The following is a 17531-nucleotide window of genomic DNA, read 5'->3' as shown; positions in this document are numbered from 1 at the left end:
CCCTGGGTTCGATTCCTCAGCACCACATAAGCAAAAAGAAAAAAAGCCGGAAGTGGCGCTGTGGCTCAAGTGGTAGAGTGCTAGCCTTGAGCTGAAGAGCTGAGGGACAGCGCCCAGGCCCAGAGTTCAGGCCCCATGATTGGACCCCCCCCCCCAAAAAAAAGGGAAAAAAAGTATTATTATAAAGGTGACATACAGAAGAATTACAGTTACGTAAGTCAGGTAGAGTACCTTTTTTTTTTGCTAGTCCTGGGACTTGAACTCAGAGCCTGGGCACTGTCCCTGAGCTGTTTTTGTTCAAGGCTAGCACTCTACCGCTTGAGCCACAGCACCACTTCCGGCTTCTTCTGTTTATGTGCTACTGAGGAATCAAACCTAGGGCTTCATGCATGCTAGACAAGCACTCTACCACTGAGCCACATTCCCAGCCCAAGAGCACATTTCTTTCTGGACAATGTCACCCCTTCCCCTCACTCCAGTTTTTCCCTCCTATCTCCATCTACAAGTTATATAGTTCATTTTCAACATAGTGTCTAGTGAGTACCATTGCTGCATTTGTTCGTGCAAACCATCCTTTTGGTAATCCACTGCCATCCCTCCTTCCTCTTCAACAGCCAGGTCTAGTCAGACACAGGATCCATTGCATCTTGGCCCCCCCTAGGCCAGTCCCTGACTCTCTACAACTCAGTCTCTCTGCCTCCATCTCCTCCCAGAGTTTGTTATCAAATGCTCCTGCTCAAGAATCGTCATCAAGCTAAAACGACCTACCCTTGCAGGCCCCTACATCACTCCCCAAGACATGTGAGGTCCCAGTTACCCACATTCTGTCTTCTAAAAAGGAAGAAGCCTTCATGTTCCAAACCCTTTCTTTTTACCCCTTCTTCCCTCTTTCTCTCTCCTCTTCACCCCTGTCCTCCCTCCCCTCCCCCCTCCCATCCCATTCTCTGCTTGAAGCTGGCCCACTACCAACACCTACCTCGGACAGGCATGTGGTAGGGTTCAGTATTTCTTTGATGGATCAATGATAAGGAGGAGCACTAGATGTTGTCAATGATCTAAGTTAGTGATGGTCACTTCTCTTTGGAAGATCATGTGTCTTCATTTCCACCCTCTCAGGACTGGTGGTACATGATATCTAAGGCAAACACTCTAGCAAATGCTGCCAAAGATGTACCATTTATTAGTAAGGAGTCACAGAAAAGGCTAAAAGACCTGTTCTTAGAGTCTGAGGGTGGGCAGTTCTACTTTGTCCTTATAGTGAAAAGGTCACTTGGAGCCTGACATGATGTTTCAGTGGCAGGCCCAGCCCCCAAGTCTGTGTGAGGTGAATGTCATACCAGCCTCCAGCCTGACTCACACAGTCATGAAGTGCATGACTTACTTGCATATATGTACAAATCTAGATAGAAAAGTAGAAATATAGTGGAAATCTTGATCAGTCTCCTTAGGCATCAACCTCTTTACAACAGGATGAGGAGGGTCTAGATCCCTTCACACATCTAAGCCCAGAAATAGGAATCTGAGAAGCATTAGACATGGTAGTGCACACATGAAATCTTAGTACTCTGGAAGTCCAAGCAGGAGATTGGTAGTTCAAGACCAGCCAGGGCTACGTAGCAAATTCATGACCAGCTTGGGCTACATAGTAAGACCCTGAGGAAAGATGGAAGGAAGGAAGGGTAGAGGGAGGGTACAGAAAATGAGGGAAAAGAAGGAAGGAAAAGGGGAGAAAAGGAAAGAGGGAAGGAGGAAGGAAGGCAGGAGGGAGGAACAGAGGGAGGGAAGAAGGGAGGGAGAGGAAAGGGAGGGAGGAAGGGAAAGAAGAGAAAAGGAGGGAAAAGAAGGAAGGGAAGGACAATGTGAGAAAGGAGAGAGAAGGAAGGAAAGGAAAGAAGGAAAAAGGAAGGGGAGGGAGGGAATCTGATTTAAAATTTATTTTTGTTTACCCTGGTACTGCAATTTTTGTCAGCCCCACCAGAGAGCAACCTTTCTGCATTTATACTCATTGTCTCACCTCCACATATATTCGTGACTTGACATGTAAGCAGACTGCACTCTTGTAGTTTTCTTGACCTCAAGAAATTCTTCAAACTGGGCTGGGAAGGTGGCTCAGTGGTAGAGCGCTTGCCTTGCATGCCTGAGGCCCTGGGTTCGATTCCTCAGCACCACATAAGCAAAAAGAAAAAAAAAGCCGGAAGTGGCACTGTGGCTCAAGTGGTAGAGCGCTAGCCTTGAGCTGAAGAGCTGAGGGACAGCGTCCAGGCCCAGAGTTCAGATCCCCATGACCAGACCCCCCCCCCCAAAAAAAAAGGCAATTCTTCAAACTCCACAAAAATGTCTATACATTTCTATATTATAGTTAGCTAATCTTGAAAAGTCAAAGTGATGTTTCACTGGAGAAGGCTCTAGGGTTTGGGATGCGGAGTGGAGTTTGACCTTTGACTGTGAAGGTGAGCATTTTCTCCTTTCCTCACCTTGCATTGTGTAAGTCCAAAGCTCTTGGAAACAGCACTTTCACTGGGGTGAAAGAACTTCAGGAAATGGACTTTGGTTCAAGACCTGCCTTGACACTGTCTCAGAAGAGCTGAATGTTGACTTTCTATAGGTGTAATTTAGGACAAAATCAAGCCCTGGCACCAGGCTAAGATTAGGGAGCTTGAAGATTTCCCAGGCTGTTTCATTGGGGTTACAGAACACCCTTGGGTCAATGGACTCTGACCATTGACACAGAGGATTAATAAAAGATATCCACAAGCTGGGCGCTGGTGGCTCACGCCTGTAATCCTAGCTACTCAGGAGGCTGAGATCTGAGGATCGCGGTTCAAAGCCAGCCCGGGCAGGAGAGACCGTGAGACTCCTATCTCCAATAAACCACCAGAAAACCGGAAGTGGCGCTGTAGCTCAAGTGGTAGAGCGCTCGCCCTGAGCTGAAGAGCTAAAGGACAGCGCCCAGGCCCAGAGTTCAAGCCCCACGACCAACAAAAAAAAAAAAAAAAAAAGATATCCACAAGCATATGCATAGGTATTTAAGGCCTCTACACGTTACTGAGCCAGTGCTGCAGAAGCTGGCAACAAAAGCAAAATAGAATCTAAGTAAATATTTTTGCTTTTTTGCTTGTTTGTTGTAGTCGGTTGTAGGGCTTGAGCTCTGGGCCTGCCTGGGCACTGTCCCTGAGCTCTTCAGCTCAAGGCTAGCACTCTATCACTTGAGCCACAGGGTCACTTCTGGCTTTTCCTGTGTATGTGATACTGAGGAATCAAACCCAGGGCTTCAGGGGCTGGGAAGGTGGCTCAGTGGTAGAGCGCTTGCCTTGCAAACCTGAGGCCCTGGGTTCGATTCCTCAGCACCACATAAGCAAAAAGAAAAAAAAAAGCCGGAAGTGGTGCTGTGGCTCAAGTGGTAGAGCGCTAGCCTTGAGCTGAAGAGCTGAGGGACAGTGCTCAGGCCCAGAGTTCAGGCCCCATGACCGGACCAAAAAAAAAAAAAAAAACCCAGGGCTTCATGCATGCTAAACAAGCACTCTACCACTAGGCCACATACATTCCCAGCCCCATTTTTGCTTTAAAAAAAGTTTTATTTTTATTTATTTTTTATTATTACTCAAAAGGTGATTAGTTACATAAGTAACTAATGCCTCAAAAGAGGCATTAGTTACATAAGTCAGGTAATAAATGCATTTCTTTTTGGACAATGTCACCCCTTCCCTCACTCTCTTCCAGTATTTCCCTCCTGTCCCCACCCACAAGTTGTATAGTTCTATTTTTGGTTTTTTTGTGTGTGCCAGTCCTAGGACTTGAGCTCAGGCCTGGGCCTGTCCTCCCTGAACTCTGTGTGTGTGTGTGTGTGTGTGTGTGTGTGTGTGTGTGTGTGTGTGTCTGTGTGTCTGTGTGTGTCTGTGTGTGTTGTGCTGGTCCTAGGGCTTGAACTCAGAGCTTAGACATTGTCCCTGACCTGGGCCTGTCCTCTCTGAACTGTGTGTGTGTGTGTGTGTGTGTGTGTTGTGCTGGTCCTAGGACTTGAACTCAGAGCTTAGACACTGTCCCTGAGCTTCTTTTGCTCAAGGCTAGTGCTCTACCACTTGAGCCACATCTCCATTTCCAGCTGTAGTTTATTGAATGTAGTCTCACAGACTTTCGTATCTGGCCTGGCTTTGAACCACAATCCTTATATCCTAGGATTACAGGTACCTGGCTATGTTTTCTTTTTTGTTTTTTCTTTCTTTTTTTTGGTGCCAGTCCCTGGGTTTGAACTCCAAGCCTGAGCACTGTCTCTCAGCTTTTTGCTCAAGGCTACCACTTGAGCCACAACTTTACTTCTGGCATTTTGGGTGATTAATTAGAGATAGGTAAGTCTCACAGACTTGAAGCTAACAGCTTCAAACCGTGATCATCAGATCTCAGCCTCCTGAGTAGTTAGGATTACAGGCACGAGCCACCAGCACCCAGCTAGTTTTTGCTTTTTATAACTAAGATAGCCAGATAGTTCAAATGACAAAGTACCTGCCTACTAAGAGCAATGCCCTGAGTAAGGGAAAAAAAAAATCTGGGAGAGCCATTTAAAACTGAAAACTTTCTTTGTTGGCCTCTGCAGTAACTTTCCTGTCTACCCTTCATCCTGGGGGGGGGGGGGGGGTCAAGTTATAATTTGCTTGTCTGCAGCCCTGCTGGACTATAAAATCTGAATGTGGGCCACCATCTTGTCATCACAGAACCCATGCCTGACATTTAGAGACAGAGATTGGCACAGGGCTATAGGCCCCTCCTTTCTGTGGCAGAGTCTTTGCCCAGTTTCAATCCCCAGCTCCCTCTCTAAATTAAGTAGGGTCAGATTCAGATATTGAGGTCTAGAAGTACAGGCCAGTTTTTAGAATACATACTTTTTCTTTATATGATACTGGTCTGGAAAAGTCTTCCAGTTTAGAAATTATTTTCTAAATTCATGTAGTCAATTTTGTAGTCACTGAGGCAAGCTGACACTAATGGTGCAAAACACTGTGTAAAGGTACTATTGGGAGCAATCAGTGTGCGTACAAAATAAAAGTATTTCTAGTTAATGATCATCTGTGTATCATATATATCTATACATGTATTCATTTGTGATGTAACTAGAAGAGTCAAGGGAAAGAAAAACCTACTCCCTGATCACCAATCCCACAATATATCACATCACTCTTATGTAAAAATCCTTTATTACTGGGGAATAGAGAGACATTGTATTTTTAATGTAGAACCCTATGGAAACTATAGCAGTCTGTAGAATTGACAGCCAGTGCACCTGGGTTTTAGGAGATCCACCATGCAGTGTCTATGCCAGTTCAGGGAGAAGGGTAGGGAAGGAGTCAGAACATAACAATGTTGCAAGCACGGGGAAACAGGAGAGCGTGCACTTGGGATCCGGACAGGGGACAGTCTCTTCATGACCAGGGGTCCAGAAGCGGAGTGCTGAAGACAAAACACACACAAAAAATATCACATCTTTGTCCTATAAACCCTCGTTTCCTACACCCTCTAGGGAAGCACAGGAGCCAGGAAGGGCACTCGTGAGCAAAGAAGGAATAAGGATATCTTCACCCTCAGTCATTTCTGCGGCCTTCGGGCTTGAGGGCTGTTATTCTAACAGCAGGTGCTTCCCATTTCCCACCGCGATGTGTACCATGATGAATACCTGTGGCATGCTCCACAGGACCCACACAGAAAAGCATAGTGACCCAGTTCATATCCACCACCCCAGGATCTCACTACGTGTGTGTGCGCGTGTGTGCGCGCGCTGCGCGCACACACACACACACACACACACACACACACAGAGCCATCCAGGTCACCCTAGTTCTAAATGCCATCTCTGCCTTATCTGACCCGTTTTTTTCTCAGAACCCTCTCCCCCCCCCCCCCAGGAAGGACAGCCCCAGGATTCCTTCTATTTTCAACAGTTTCACATGAATGAAACAAGATGAGACAATGATCTGTTTTCATCTATCTCCTCTGATCTTCTTTAAATGCTAGCCCTTGGGGACCTTATGTCCCAATCCTGCCTGGCACCACAAACAGGTTGAGAATTCTCCATAGTGGTGATATTGTAGAGGCTGCAATTATGGGCTGGTCCCTCTGAAAGAGCTTGGATTCACCAGCAAACATTAAAAGTAGACTTCCACAATGCACTTGTTTTTGCCATTTGTATAAAATACTATGGCAAAATTGCACTGTAATTATCTTTATGGCTGGTGTACAACGCTGGAGGAGAGTATGCCATCCAGATATAACTGCTCATATAATTATCTGGCCATCGGCAGGACTGAAATAACCATCTAATGAGAGCAAAATGATACAGTAAGTACCATATAATCAGCGAGTTACAGTTATTACAGACCTCTGTGCTCTCTCACCCAGCAGTGAATGAGAGGAGCCAGAGCCTGTGCCTGGTCCCAAGGAGTCATCATATACAAGCAGAATCAAAAGCTAGTTCCTTGGGTCTCAGATTTGCCACCTTGAGGTCAGTGAGTGTGGCTTCTGGGGGCACAAGGAGAGAGTTGATGTTGTATGTGATTATTGAGGCTTCCTGGACTCTCCCTCCTTTTGTCATCCCCCCCCCCCCCCCACACACACTTTCTTTGGAAGTGAGTGAAAAGAAAACCATCCATTGAGCTGTCAACACCGTGTGTGTGTAGATGGTGTCAGGAAAAAGAGTCTGTGTTTTGACTAGCTCTTGCCTTGGGGGATTGTCACACTGATGGACAAGTGAAGAATATGTCAGCGCACTCAGGCCTGAGGCTCTCAGCAGACAGACCAGAGCCAACCAGGAGACACACTAGGACTTCCCCCCCCCCTCTCCACCTCCCGGGCTGGAAGAGCCATAATATAGCTGACTCACAGCACTGTGCTTCAGGCATTGTTCTGAACACCTTCCCTAGGCTCCATCTTCAAAACCCAACCCTGCAAGATCTATCATCACCTTCATTTTTCAAATGAAGACACTGAGGCCAAGGAGACACAGCTGGAGACTGGCAGATCCAGGATTCAAAGTTAAGCTTGAATCCATTACACCACACAGATAGACTAAGATGCAGCTTCCAGCTAGTCCTGTTAAGCTTCTATCTCTTCCTCAATCACTCTGCTCTGGCTGAATTCTGTGCTGATAACACAGGATGTTAGGCAGAAAGGTTCCACCTGTCCAGAAAGCAAATGCTATACCTATGGACAGGATGTGGTACCTGTAGTAATTGGGTGATAATTTCTCCATCCTTAGCCCAGGTCACAAGAGAACAAGGTCCAAACAACAGAAGCTACCCTCTAGCAAAGCCCTATGGAAAGTTTTTCTTTTTTTGGGGGGGGGTGGCGTCCGGTCATAGAACCTGAACTCTGGGCCTGGGCGCTGTCCCTTAGCTCTTCAGCTCAAGGCTAGCGCTCTACCACTTGAGCCAAAGTGCCACTTCCAGCATTTTTCTTTTTGCTTATGTGGTGCTGAGGAATCAAACCCAGGGCCTCATGCATGCAAGACAAGCTCTCTACCACTGAGCCACCTTCCCAGCCCCTGGAAAGTTTTTCTTTCCCTATTTTCCACCATTCACCTTTGCTGAATAATCAATGGGAGTCCATTACAAAGGAGAGAGAGAAAGAGAGAGGGTGGGGGCAGACAAGAGGGTGGGACAAGAGGGTGGGTATCTATGCATGCACACATGCCTGTCTCTGGGTATCACTGTGCTGGCACTGAGAACATGCACATCTGATAATTGCCCCCTCTCCCCCCCCCCCCCCCGCCATCTCATCCCAATACATAGTCCCCTCTCCTCTCCTCAGCCAAGGACCTTACCTCATTCTGCACTGGGAGGATACTTAAGAGTACCAAAGCTGGGGATATTCTCTTCATTCACCTTGGTAGGAGTGTCTGGGATGAAATAAACAACAGTTGGGAGGATTCTTCTGAATGGGAACTAAAATCTGCCTCAATAGTGAAGGGCTAGTGATGAGAGGCAGAGCTAGAAGACAGAGCTGGAGGAAGCACAGCCTCCTTATTCCTCTCTCGTCTGTAGCAGGGCTATTTTAGAAAGTTGCCCTACTCTGAGTTCCAGGAGGACTCAACTGTAAGCCCAAGCTGCTTGGGAAGAAGAGGCCAAGAAGCATTTGTTAAAACCACCAGCAGCCTAAGACTTTCCATTGTACCCCCCTCCACCCCTACCTGGTTGGCTGTTCCTCTTGCCCATAAGTCCCACAAAGAAATCATGCATGTCACCTGCAGAAAAAGGTCAACACTGTCAACAGGAGAGGTGATGCTTTCCACATACAGTGTTACAACTTCTGAGATGGTTTCTCCACTCTCTCTCTCTCTCTCTCTCTCTCTCTCTCTCTCTCTCTCTCTGTGTCTGTCTTTCTCTCTCCTTCCCTCTCCCCCCCCCCCCCCCCATAAGATCTTCCTATGTAGCCCTGGGAACTGGGAACTTATGATTCTCCTGCTGTGGGAACTATAGTGTACACCACCATGCCTATCTAGTCTTCGTATCTTGCCCCAGCAAGATACAAAGATAACCCACCATTATTAGGCATGTACTCTTGTCCCATCCCGCCCCTTCCATTTCAAGAGTTCTCTACAGCAGGTGCCTTGGCTTTGAATCTCCAGCGCCATTGTAAATCTCTTGGTTTTCAGTGACTCACCAGTAGAGGAAATCTCCCATACCCCTCACACCTGCCTCCTTCCTGTGCCCTGGTGGCCTTTCCTACTCAGAAACACTGGCCAACCAGTTGCAGCTGGCATATTGTCTGTATCAGCTGAGATAGAGCCAGCCAAAATGGCCCATGGGCCCCATGCCCATGGAGCTCTGGGCAAGTGGTCAGCAAAGATAGGGAGGGAGAAGAAGCTACTCACGTTTCTGGGGAAGGGATGATTCCTTTGAATCTGGAAAAATAAAAAAAAATTGAGAAATGGATGGTGGGAAGTGATGATTTGATAATTCAAGGGCAGTTCAGATGACAAACCCTGATGGATTCACTAAGTCATTTCTGGTGTCCCCCTGCCCCCTGCCCGTGGAAGTCTCCCAGGCCTATCTCATCTGCAGACTCCTTCCCCTCATCCCTCTCCCCGGGGCCTGGCCCTACCCACGCTAGCCTTGCTCAGAACTTTCAGTAATTCCTCCAGAGAGACTGAGCGGCTGTCGTAGAGTCTCCGCAGCAGGGATGGAGGCAGCTGGTACAGATCTGAGTCCTTGCAGGGGAGAGGAACAGAGAGGTGAGCGGGGAAACTAACATCCCTCCCACTTGCTCTCTTCCCACATAAAACTCTCTTCTGAAGCCCCCACAGCTGCATCCAAGATTTCCTCGGTCTGCTCTACAAGTGGATACTCAAAGTGTGGTTTTGTGGACCAGCACTGCAGGGAGCTTGTTAGAAATACAGATTCTACCCAAGAACCTGCATTTGAACCCCATTCACAGTTAATTCACTTGTACAGTATGGTTTGAGGGGGTGGGGAGGCAGGCTGGCTGACCATCCTGATTGCCAAACTGTAAAGACCTCCAGAAATCCAGAATTTTCTTAAACTGGCACAGTTATTGCCTATCTCACAAGCTCAAGGGCGATTGTTCCCTAGGGCCCCATCCAGCTTCTGTCATCTCTCTGTGACAAGGGCCATAGGTTCTTTTCTCCCTGGCATATCATGAACCAATATGCTACCTATGGATGAGTCATGAATTTCCCCAAAGCAAGGAAGGCCTCGTCAGAAAGAGCAAGTATCCTCTAGTCTGTACGCTGTGATGGAATCTCAGACAGGATTAAGTCCCAGGGTTGGATGACAGCAGGCAGCCAGGGCAACCTGCAAACCTGAGGCTCCCCTCCCCCTCCTCTGTGCCATGTTGTGCATGGTTCTCCTCTGCCCCTCCCCTTTCTTTCTCCCCACTATGTCCCTTTGCCTTAGTTTTTACTCTTTCACCCACACACCCTTCCTGCCCTCGATCTAGAATTTCTTTCAAGAAAGATACATGCTCAATATAACATAAACTCTCCCACAATCAGCACCCCAAATTCTGCAGCTATGCAACAGGGGGCTCGGCATTGTCCTCATGATTTTTTTTTTCCCTAGAAACTTGTGGCCACAGCAGGGTGGTAGATAGGGGCCACGTACACCTAAATTAATGCTGTAGAAAGACAATGTTGGTGATTATGTTGGAGAATCTCACCTGGAATTTTAAGAGTGCCTCTTTCCAGAGCTCAGGGGGTCCGTGAGCTGCTGTGCATGCACAAACATGCATTTACCCAAAATGTACCATACACACCGACCCAATTCCTAGGCACCCAGGCATCCTACCCTCTTCCTGCATGGATTTTCCTTGTCCTCACAGGAAACAGGTCTCTCTTTCAGTGACCACAACCTGACAGAGGGGCCATCTCATTGTTCAAGGTCCTGTAGCAGATTTGTCTCAGATGTTCAGACATCTTGGGCTGAAATTGAATGGCTCCACACACAAGGTCCAGCCTGTATTTGGCACACCCTAGGCCTTTCTGGATGGGTACTGGTCACTTGGATCTGGTGCAACTGCTGTCACCTGCAAGACTGCCCTGATGATCACACACACACACACACACACACACACATACACACACACACATACACACAGCCAACCACACAGTTTCCTGGCAGCCACTCTTCCCAAATTGTTCCAATACTCTGCCTACCTCCTGTAATGAGATGCTAAACAGATTGGAAGTGGAGAAGCAGTCAGACTTCACACACTGAATTTGTAATAAGTCCCACCTGTAATCATCTTAAAAGCATTTGTACCAATGTAATTGCTGTCATCTCAAAACCCTGAAAAGACTTCCTTCCTGCACTCCTCCTGCACACACCATGACAATTCCTATTCTTTTTCTTAGAGGGACTTTGAAAAGCAGGGCTCAACCTGACTTTTTTCTTGTTCTTTTTCCTTTTCGTTTTGCCATTCTGAGTAAACAAGGCTGGGGGTCAGGTAAGAGAGAGAAGAGAAGAAGAATAAGGACTGAAAGTCATAGATACACCTAAAGTTATAGACAGTGGGTACGCAGATGATAAAATTTGCATCTTGAAAAGAAAAGAACCCATATAACTGATAGGTGAAATAACATGCAAATGACCACTTGGGAGAGAAAATTTTTACTGTGTGTTTTTATTATCCAGGGAGTAGAGAGCACTCCCCCGCCCCTGCCCACCAAGGGACAGAACCTGACTGTAGAAAACCTCAGACCACCCTACCTTACCCCTTCACAGCACCATCCAATAACCAAATCACCCAACAATCAACCACCCCAACAACATATGTAGGACATCTTTTATGTACAAAGACACACAGAGAGCCAGAGATAGTTCAGACATACCCTGGAGAGGATGGAAAGGTGAGAAGACCAGAGAGGAAGAGACATCGAAAGGAAGATGAAATGCCCTGGTTAGACCACCTACCCAACCTCATCCACCCTCCTCTTCCCCACAGTTGTCCAAACAGGCAGAATCCAGGTCCCTGTGATGTTCCAGGACTCTGCCAGTGGGTGCCTTACCTTGCTGTGACTCCCACTGGGTACCACCTGCTCCTGTGATTCCTCGCAGACAGCTCCAAAGCTTGGAGCCAGGCTGAGAGCCAGGATGGCTGCGAACAGCAAGGTAGTCCTCATGTTTCCTGGGAAGGCAAAGGCCAGGGAGATGGGGAAGATACAACGTGGTGGAAGCATAGACCCTCCTAATCAGCAGCCAGGTTCCACCTTGCTTTTCTAGCCTTAAACTCTCCTAGGCAAGTCCTATTCTACGGAGGATGGAAGGGATCTCTGAGGAAAGGGGTCCATTCTTGGAGCTCAATTTCCCTTCTTTCCCATTAGATAGATAGATCCCAGGATATTCCCCCCCCCCCCCCCCCCCGCCCCGGCAATGAGCAATGGTGCCTGGGCCTGTAGCTCATAAGGAAGATGACAGATTTATAACACAGGCACTCGCTCTTTAGTTGCCTTGAGGAGGGGTCCTGGATGCTGCTTTCCAGAACTAAATAACCCCAAGACTTAAGGAAAACTTTCTGGTGAGGAAAAAATCAGTCTGCAGCTACAGACTCCAAACACTCACCCAGTAAGCTGCTTGCCTACCAAGGGCTATATCTCCTCTGTTCTTCTGAACGGGGACCCCTGACCCCTGGTGCCAGCTTCTGTCCATCAAGCATTGTCCCTCACCCCCTGAGCCTACCTGTGGAGCTGCTCTGAGCTTGGCCTGGCAGGATCCGGGAGCTGCCTGGGAGCACTCCCCACTCTCCACGCGCTGAAGCTGCTGTGATGAGAGAGACCGAGTGGAGGGTATGTGGAAGGTGGCAGAAACTCCGTCCCAGCTCCCTGATAAAGGCTCTGGGAGGGTATGGGGAGCTAAGGGGAGGGGCTGAGAATCACCAATCCCAAGGTGGCTGGAGGGAAGGAGGGGGAGACTGAGTTGGGGGAATGGGAAGGCTGCAGCTATGCACCTAGACTCATAGGCACGTGCGCACTCTCTCTCTCTCTCTCTCTCTTTCTCTCTCTCTCTCTTTCTCTCTCTCTCTCTCCAGACCCAGCAGTGCACTAGAGTCGTTCAACAGCCTACTTTCCAAAGGTATGTAAGGCAGGCACTCTAGGGTATGTTATTGTGTATGGTATGTCACAAAATTACCATACAGGTCTAGATCAATAGGTGTGTCCTCTGGGCCTTTCCTTCCATGTTCACTCATCAGCTCCCCACCCTTTTAACCTTTAGGCTTGGCCGGCAACCAGGCTGAGATCTAATGACCATAGTTTGAAGCCACACACACACACACACACACACACACACACACACACACACACACACACACACCAATCCTTCCACTCATCCCCCCCCAAGTCTGAGAGACTCTTATCTTCAATTAACTATCGAAAAGCTGGAAGTGGAAGCATGACTCAAGTGGTAGAGCACTAGCCTTGAGCAAAAATGCTCACAGACAGCATCCAGGCACTGAATTCAAGCTCAGGCAGGTGCCTCTTTGCCACTGCCAGTCCTGGCTAAGGTTCTCCTGCCAAAAAAGAGGATTGTAGGTGAGGGCTGAGATGTAGCTCAGTGGCAAAGCATTTGCCTAGCAAGAGCAACATCCTGTGTTTGATCTCATTCCCTCCCAAAAGAAACAAACAAACAAACAAACAAAACAGTATAAAAAAACAAGAGCCCAGCACCACTGGCTTATGCCTGTAATCCTTTACTCAGGAGGCTAAGATCTGAAGATTGTGGTTCAAAGTCCGCCCGGGCAGGAAAAGTTTGTGAGACTCTTATCTCTAATGAACCACCAGAAAACTGGAAGTGGCACTATGGCTCAAGTGGTAGAGCGCTAGCCTTGAGCTGAAGAGCTGAGGGACAGCGTTCAGGCCCAGAGTTCAAGCCCCACGACCTACCAAAAAGAAAAAACAGGGGCTGGGAAGGTGGCTCAGTGGTAGAGTGCTTGTCTTGCATGCATGAGGCCCTGGGTTCAATGCCTCAGCCCCACATAAGCAAAAAAAAAAAGCTGGAAGTGCAGCTGTGGCTCAAGTGGTAGAGTGCTAGCCTTGAGCTGAAGAGCTGAGGGACAGTGCCCAGGCTCAGAGTTCAGGCCCCACAACCGGACCCAAAAACAAACAAAAAACAAACAAAAAACAAAAACAGGCACAGGCCTGTAATCCTAGCTATTCAAGAAATTGAGATCTGAGGATCCTGGTTTGAAGCCATCTTGGGCAGGAAACTCTCTGAGACTTTTATCTCCAGTAAACTACTCAGAAAAAGCTTGGAGTGTGTAGCTCAAGCGGTAGAATGCTAGCTTTGAGCAAAAAGAATTTCAGGGACAATGTCTAGGCCTGGAGTTCAAGCTCCAGGACTGGTATGGAAACAACAACAACAACAACAACAACAAAACCAAAAAGACAAAAAACAAACAAGGATTGCATATGGATTCTCTTCTATGGAGCTTCGTTATTTATTTATTTTTATTTATTGTGAAAATACTGTACAGAGGGGTTACATACAATTACATGGGCAAGAGAGTGAGTACATTTCTTATCAAGCATTGTAGCCTCCTCCTTTGTTTCCCCTTCCCATCCCTTCCCATCTTCCCCCGACCCCCCACCCAATCCTCCCTGTCCCCTCCTCGCCCCCCCACCAAAGTTGTAAAGTTCGTTTTCGCCATAACAACCTGTACATCTCATTGTTGCAATGGGTCCACCTGTATCCCTATTTAAACAATTTGTTTTTCCCCTTCCCCTCCACAATGCTTTACCATTCTTATCTTCACATCCAGCGTCAGTGCTTCTCCACTGCTGAGAGCAGAAAACTCAGTCAGTTCCCCTCCTCCCCACCGGTGCTAAGCCCTCTCCCCTAGACCTGCATCCTGCCGTTCTCCTTCCTGACCTTGGATCAGCCTGACCCAGTTGCATCCTTCTAGAGCTCTACCTTCCGTTCCTCCTCTCTGAGGAGGATCACACAGGATGGCTGAGCTGTTCTCCATCCCTCCCCTTCAGCATTGATTTCTGAAATGCTTCCCTTTTCTTTCTGTCTGAGAAAGAGCCCCAGAGGCAAAACAGTGGCAAGATCAGACACCCAGAGAGAGGTGACAGACAGATAGACAGACAGGATGCTGAAGAGATAGGGGAGGTAGAAAGCAAAAACCAGCTTGTTAGGCCGGGCACTGGTGGCTCACACCTGTAATCTTAGCTACTCAGGAGGCTGAGATCTGAGGATCACGGTTCAAAGCCAGCCTGGGCAGGAAAGTCTCTGAGACTCTTATCTTCAACTAACCACCAGAAAACTGGAAGTGGCTCTGTGGCTCAAGTGGTGGAGTACTTACCTTTAGCTGAAGAGCACAGGGACAGCGCCCAGGCCCAGAGTTCAAGCCCCATGACTGACAAAAAAGAAAAGGAAAGTAAAGAAAACCAGCTTGTTCTTTTGAGGGGTTCCCCCAGTGGGGCTGAGCTTGGGTTTGATGTTCAGAAGATACCCTTTCATCGAGGGATCTGTTTGACTTTTGTATTTCCAACATGTACATAGGAAAATACCTTTTTAAAAAAATTTTTATGAGGACTGAAGCCTAGGAGATTCAGTCACTCACTCCAGTACACATAGTTTCCAATCCGTGATGAAGAGCCAGAAATTCAGGTTCACCTCATCTCAAATCTCCCATTCCTTTTACTGCTTGTTGTGTGGGCTGACCTGAGACAGAACAGTTAGCACTCCCTGAGGGAGAAGATGGCCCAGCTGAGACGGTAGGTTTGGGACCCTCCATTCTTGGAATGAAGACATCCCCTTATTTGCTACAGACACTGCTCAGCAGGGCTTTCCTCATCAACCTATTTAAAATTACCACCCCAAGCCAGGCACTGGTGGCTTATGCCTATAATCCTAGCCACTCAGGAGGCTGAGATCTGAGGATCATGGTTTGAAGTCAGCCCAGACAGGAAAGCCTGTGAGACTCTGATCTTCAATTAACTACCAAAAATAAAAGTAAAAAATAAATAAAGCTTCAAGGTGAGCTGTGGCTCACGTGATAGAGTGCTAGCCTTTAGCAAAAAAGCTCAGAGACAACACCCAGGTCCTGACTTCAAGCCCAAGGACCAGCACCAAAAAATTTTAAAAACAAACAAACAAACAAAAAAAACCATCCCAATACTCTATATCCCCTCCAGGTTTTCTCCTGCATGCATTCATTATTATAGCATGAGGGTATTTTACTTATTGTCTCTTTACCAAACATCCCAGCCCCACCAGGAATATAGGAGCCACAAGGGTAAAAATTATCTGCTGTTAATATCCCTTATCTTATAGTATTTGGCATATAATATATGTTCAATAGAAATATTTGTAAAATGAAAAGAGAAGCCAGAGCTTCTCTGTTTTATCTTAGCCTCAAACATGGACCCTCTCAAGCGCTGCTAGGGTCCTAAAACACCTTCTTCCCATGCCAGCCACCCTGGGACTTGGGCCATATTCATAGAAGTTGCCCTAACTGCACAGGGCCCTTGGTCACCCCAGAGTGAGGGCAGCAGCTGGGTATGAAGGCCTCTTTATTATATGAGAGGCTAATGAGGCCTCATTAAAAGCTTCTCATTACCCAGCTAATTGCAGGACTGTGTGGGCAAAGAACATGGGCGAGGACCCAAGACTGGGAGCATTTGGTGGTATGAGGAATAGAAATCCACCCAAATGACCTGACAGGTTCATTCTTTTGAGAAGCCCAGGTGCGGTTCTTAATGGCATTTAGCTATATTCTTCGTCTTCCTTCTCCTCTCTCCTCCTCCTACTGATCTGGAAATGGAAGTCTAAGTGAGGCAGGCAGAGGGAGTTAGGAATGCAGGAGGTATGAGACCACTGTGCATCAACCACGCCCACCCCACCCCCACCCCCACCTATCCATCCCTGCTTCCAAGCCTTGACACCAGGGAAGCAGGGCTTCAGCAAAGGCTCTCCATGAATAATGTCCTTTGATGATCTGGCAGCTCACAGAGGATGGCAGGAGTCAAGGCTCTGGAGAGCAAAGGGATGGCCAGAAGTGCTTGCCTCTTGATCTCTGGGATTAGCAAAGACTTGAAAGAGCTGATGCTAACCTAAGCAGGAGAGGTGATCTAGGCGGAGGCCTTGAAGAGTTGAGCAGGCAGCTTCTTTTTGCCCACAAATCATATGCAAATAACACGTAAAGTGCCATTGCAGCTATAGAAGCATTTAAGGTGTTTCTTTCTTTGAGCATCCATGCTATACTTGAGCCACATCCCAGATGCTAAGAGGAGAAGGTACTTGGAATCTAGAGACCCTCGCAGCTCCCCTCATGGCCTCTTGAGTGATGCCAGAAAAGTGTTTTTAGTTGCTGAGAGAGATAGGTTAGGCAGCTCTTCTCTAGGGGCTATTGGTGAAGGCTGACCCAGCTCCTGCTGTGTACACAAGATGACCTGCACACATCCATCGCATGTTTGACTTGTGGACCCTCTCAATACCCTGGAGAGTTTTGGAGGTGAGGGCAAGCCATAAATGACACTGGGTAGAGAGATGCCAGTGATGAATAAAGGAGGACAGTTTCTGGATCCAGCCAGGTCCTGTAACCAAGAGACTGCTGAGAACAACTCACAGTACAGGAAATGGGGAGAGTCCCTCAGAGCCTGGGGAAGAGATCAACTGAGGCAGGAGGACCACACCAAAGCTAGATTAGTCTGTGAGGTGCCAGGAATGGCTCCTTCTGGAGGCTGAGGGGCCCAGGGCAGCCTGCACCCCCCTCAAAGCCTGAAGAGAAGAGCCAGTGGCAGAACTCCCTCCTTCCTTTCTCATGGTGAGAAAGCTAATTTTAGCCCTGTTATGTGCAGGGAAACTGAGCCCTATAGGCTTCAGGCTATTAGACTCCAGAAAGAAAAAAAAAAGGCAATCAGGAAAAAGAAGGTAGAGATGGAAGGGTAAAGGAGGCAAGAAGCCCCTCCTGCCCGTAGTCAAGCAGGAATACATCCACATGGCCAAGGTAGGGAGGCCGGAGACTTGGTCCTCTCCCCACTCCCACCCCTACCCTGGGAGCTGGCAATGCCCTCAGCCCTGGAAAAA

The 17531-nt window shown here is 47.8% G+C and overlaps 1 protein-coding gene across 1 annotated transcript; it reads right to left on the bottom strand.

Moving 5' to 3' along the window:
• Window positions 1-7808: 7808 nt before the first annotated feature.
• Tac3 (tachykinin precursor 3) lies at window positions 7809-11623 on the bottom strand. Its single transcript, XM_042698725.1, has 5 exons — window positions 11510-11623; window positions 9088-9193; window positions 8858-8887; window positions 8174-8227; window positions 7809-7882 (listed from the first exon to the last, which is right to left on the bottom strand). The coding sequence occupies exons 1-5, from the start codon at window positions 11621-11623 to the stop codon at window positions 7809-7811; spliced, it is 378 nt and encodes a 125-aa protein (XP_042554659.1).
• Between the last annotated feature and the right edge of the window lie 5908 nt (window positions 11624-17531).

Source organism: Dipodomys spectabilis, unplaced genomic scaffold, assembly GCF_019054845.1.
Source record: "Dipodomys spectabilis isolate Male_0828 unplaced genomic scaffold, ASM1905484v1 ptg000234l, whole genome shotgun sequence".
Taxonomy (NCBI): domain Eukaryota; kingdom Metazoa; phylum Chordata; class Mammalia; order Rodentia; family Heteromyidae; genus Dipodomys; species Dipodomys spectabilis.
The sequence above is the reverse complement of the archived record's forward strand: the minus strand, read 5'-3'. Positions and strand labels throughout refer to the sequence as shown.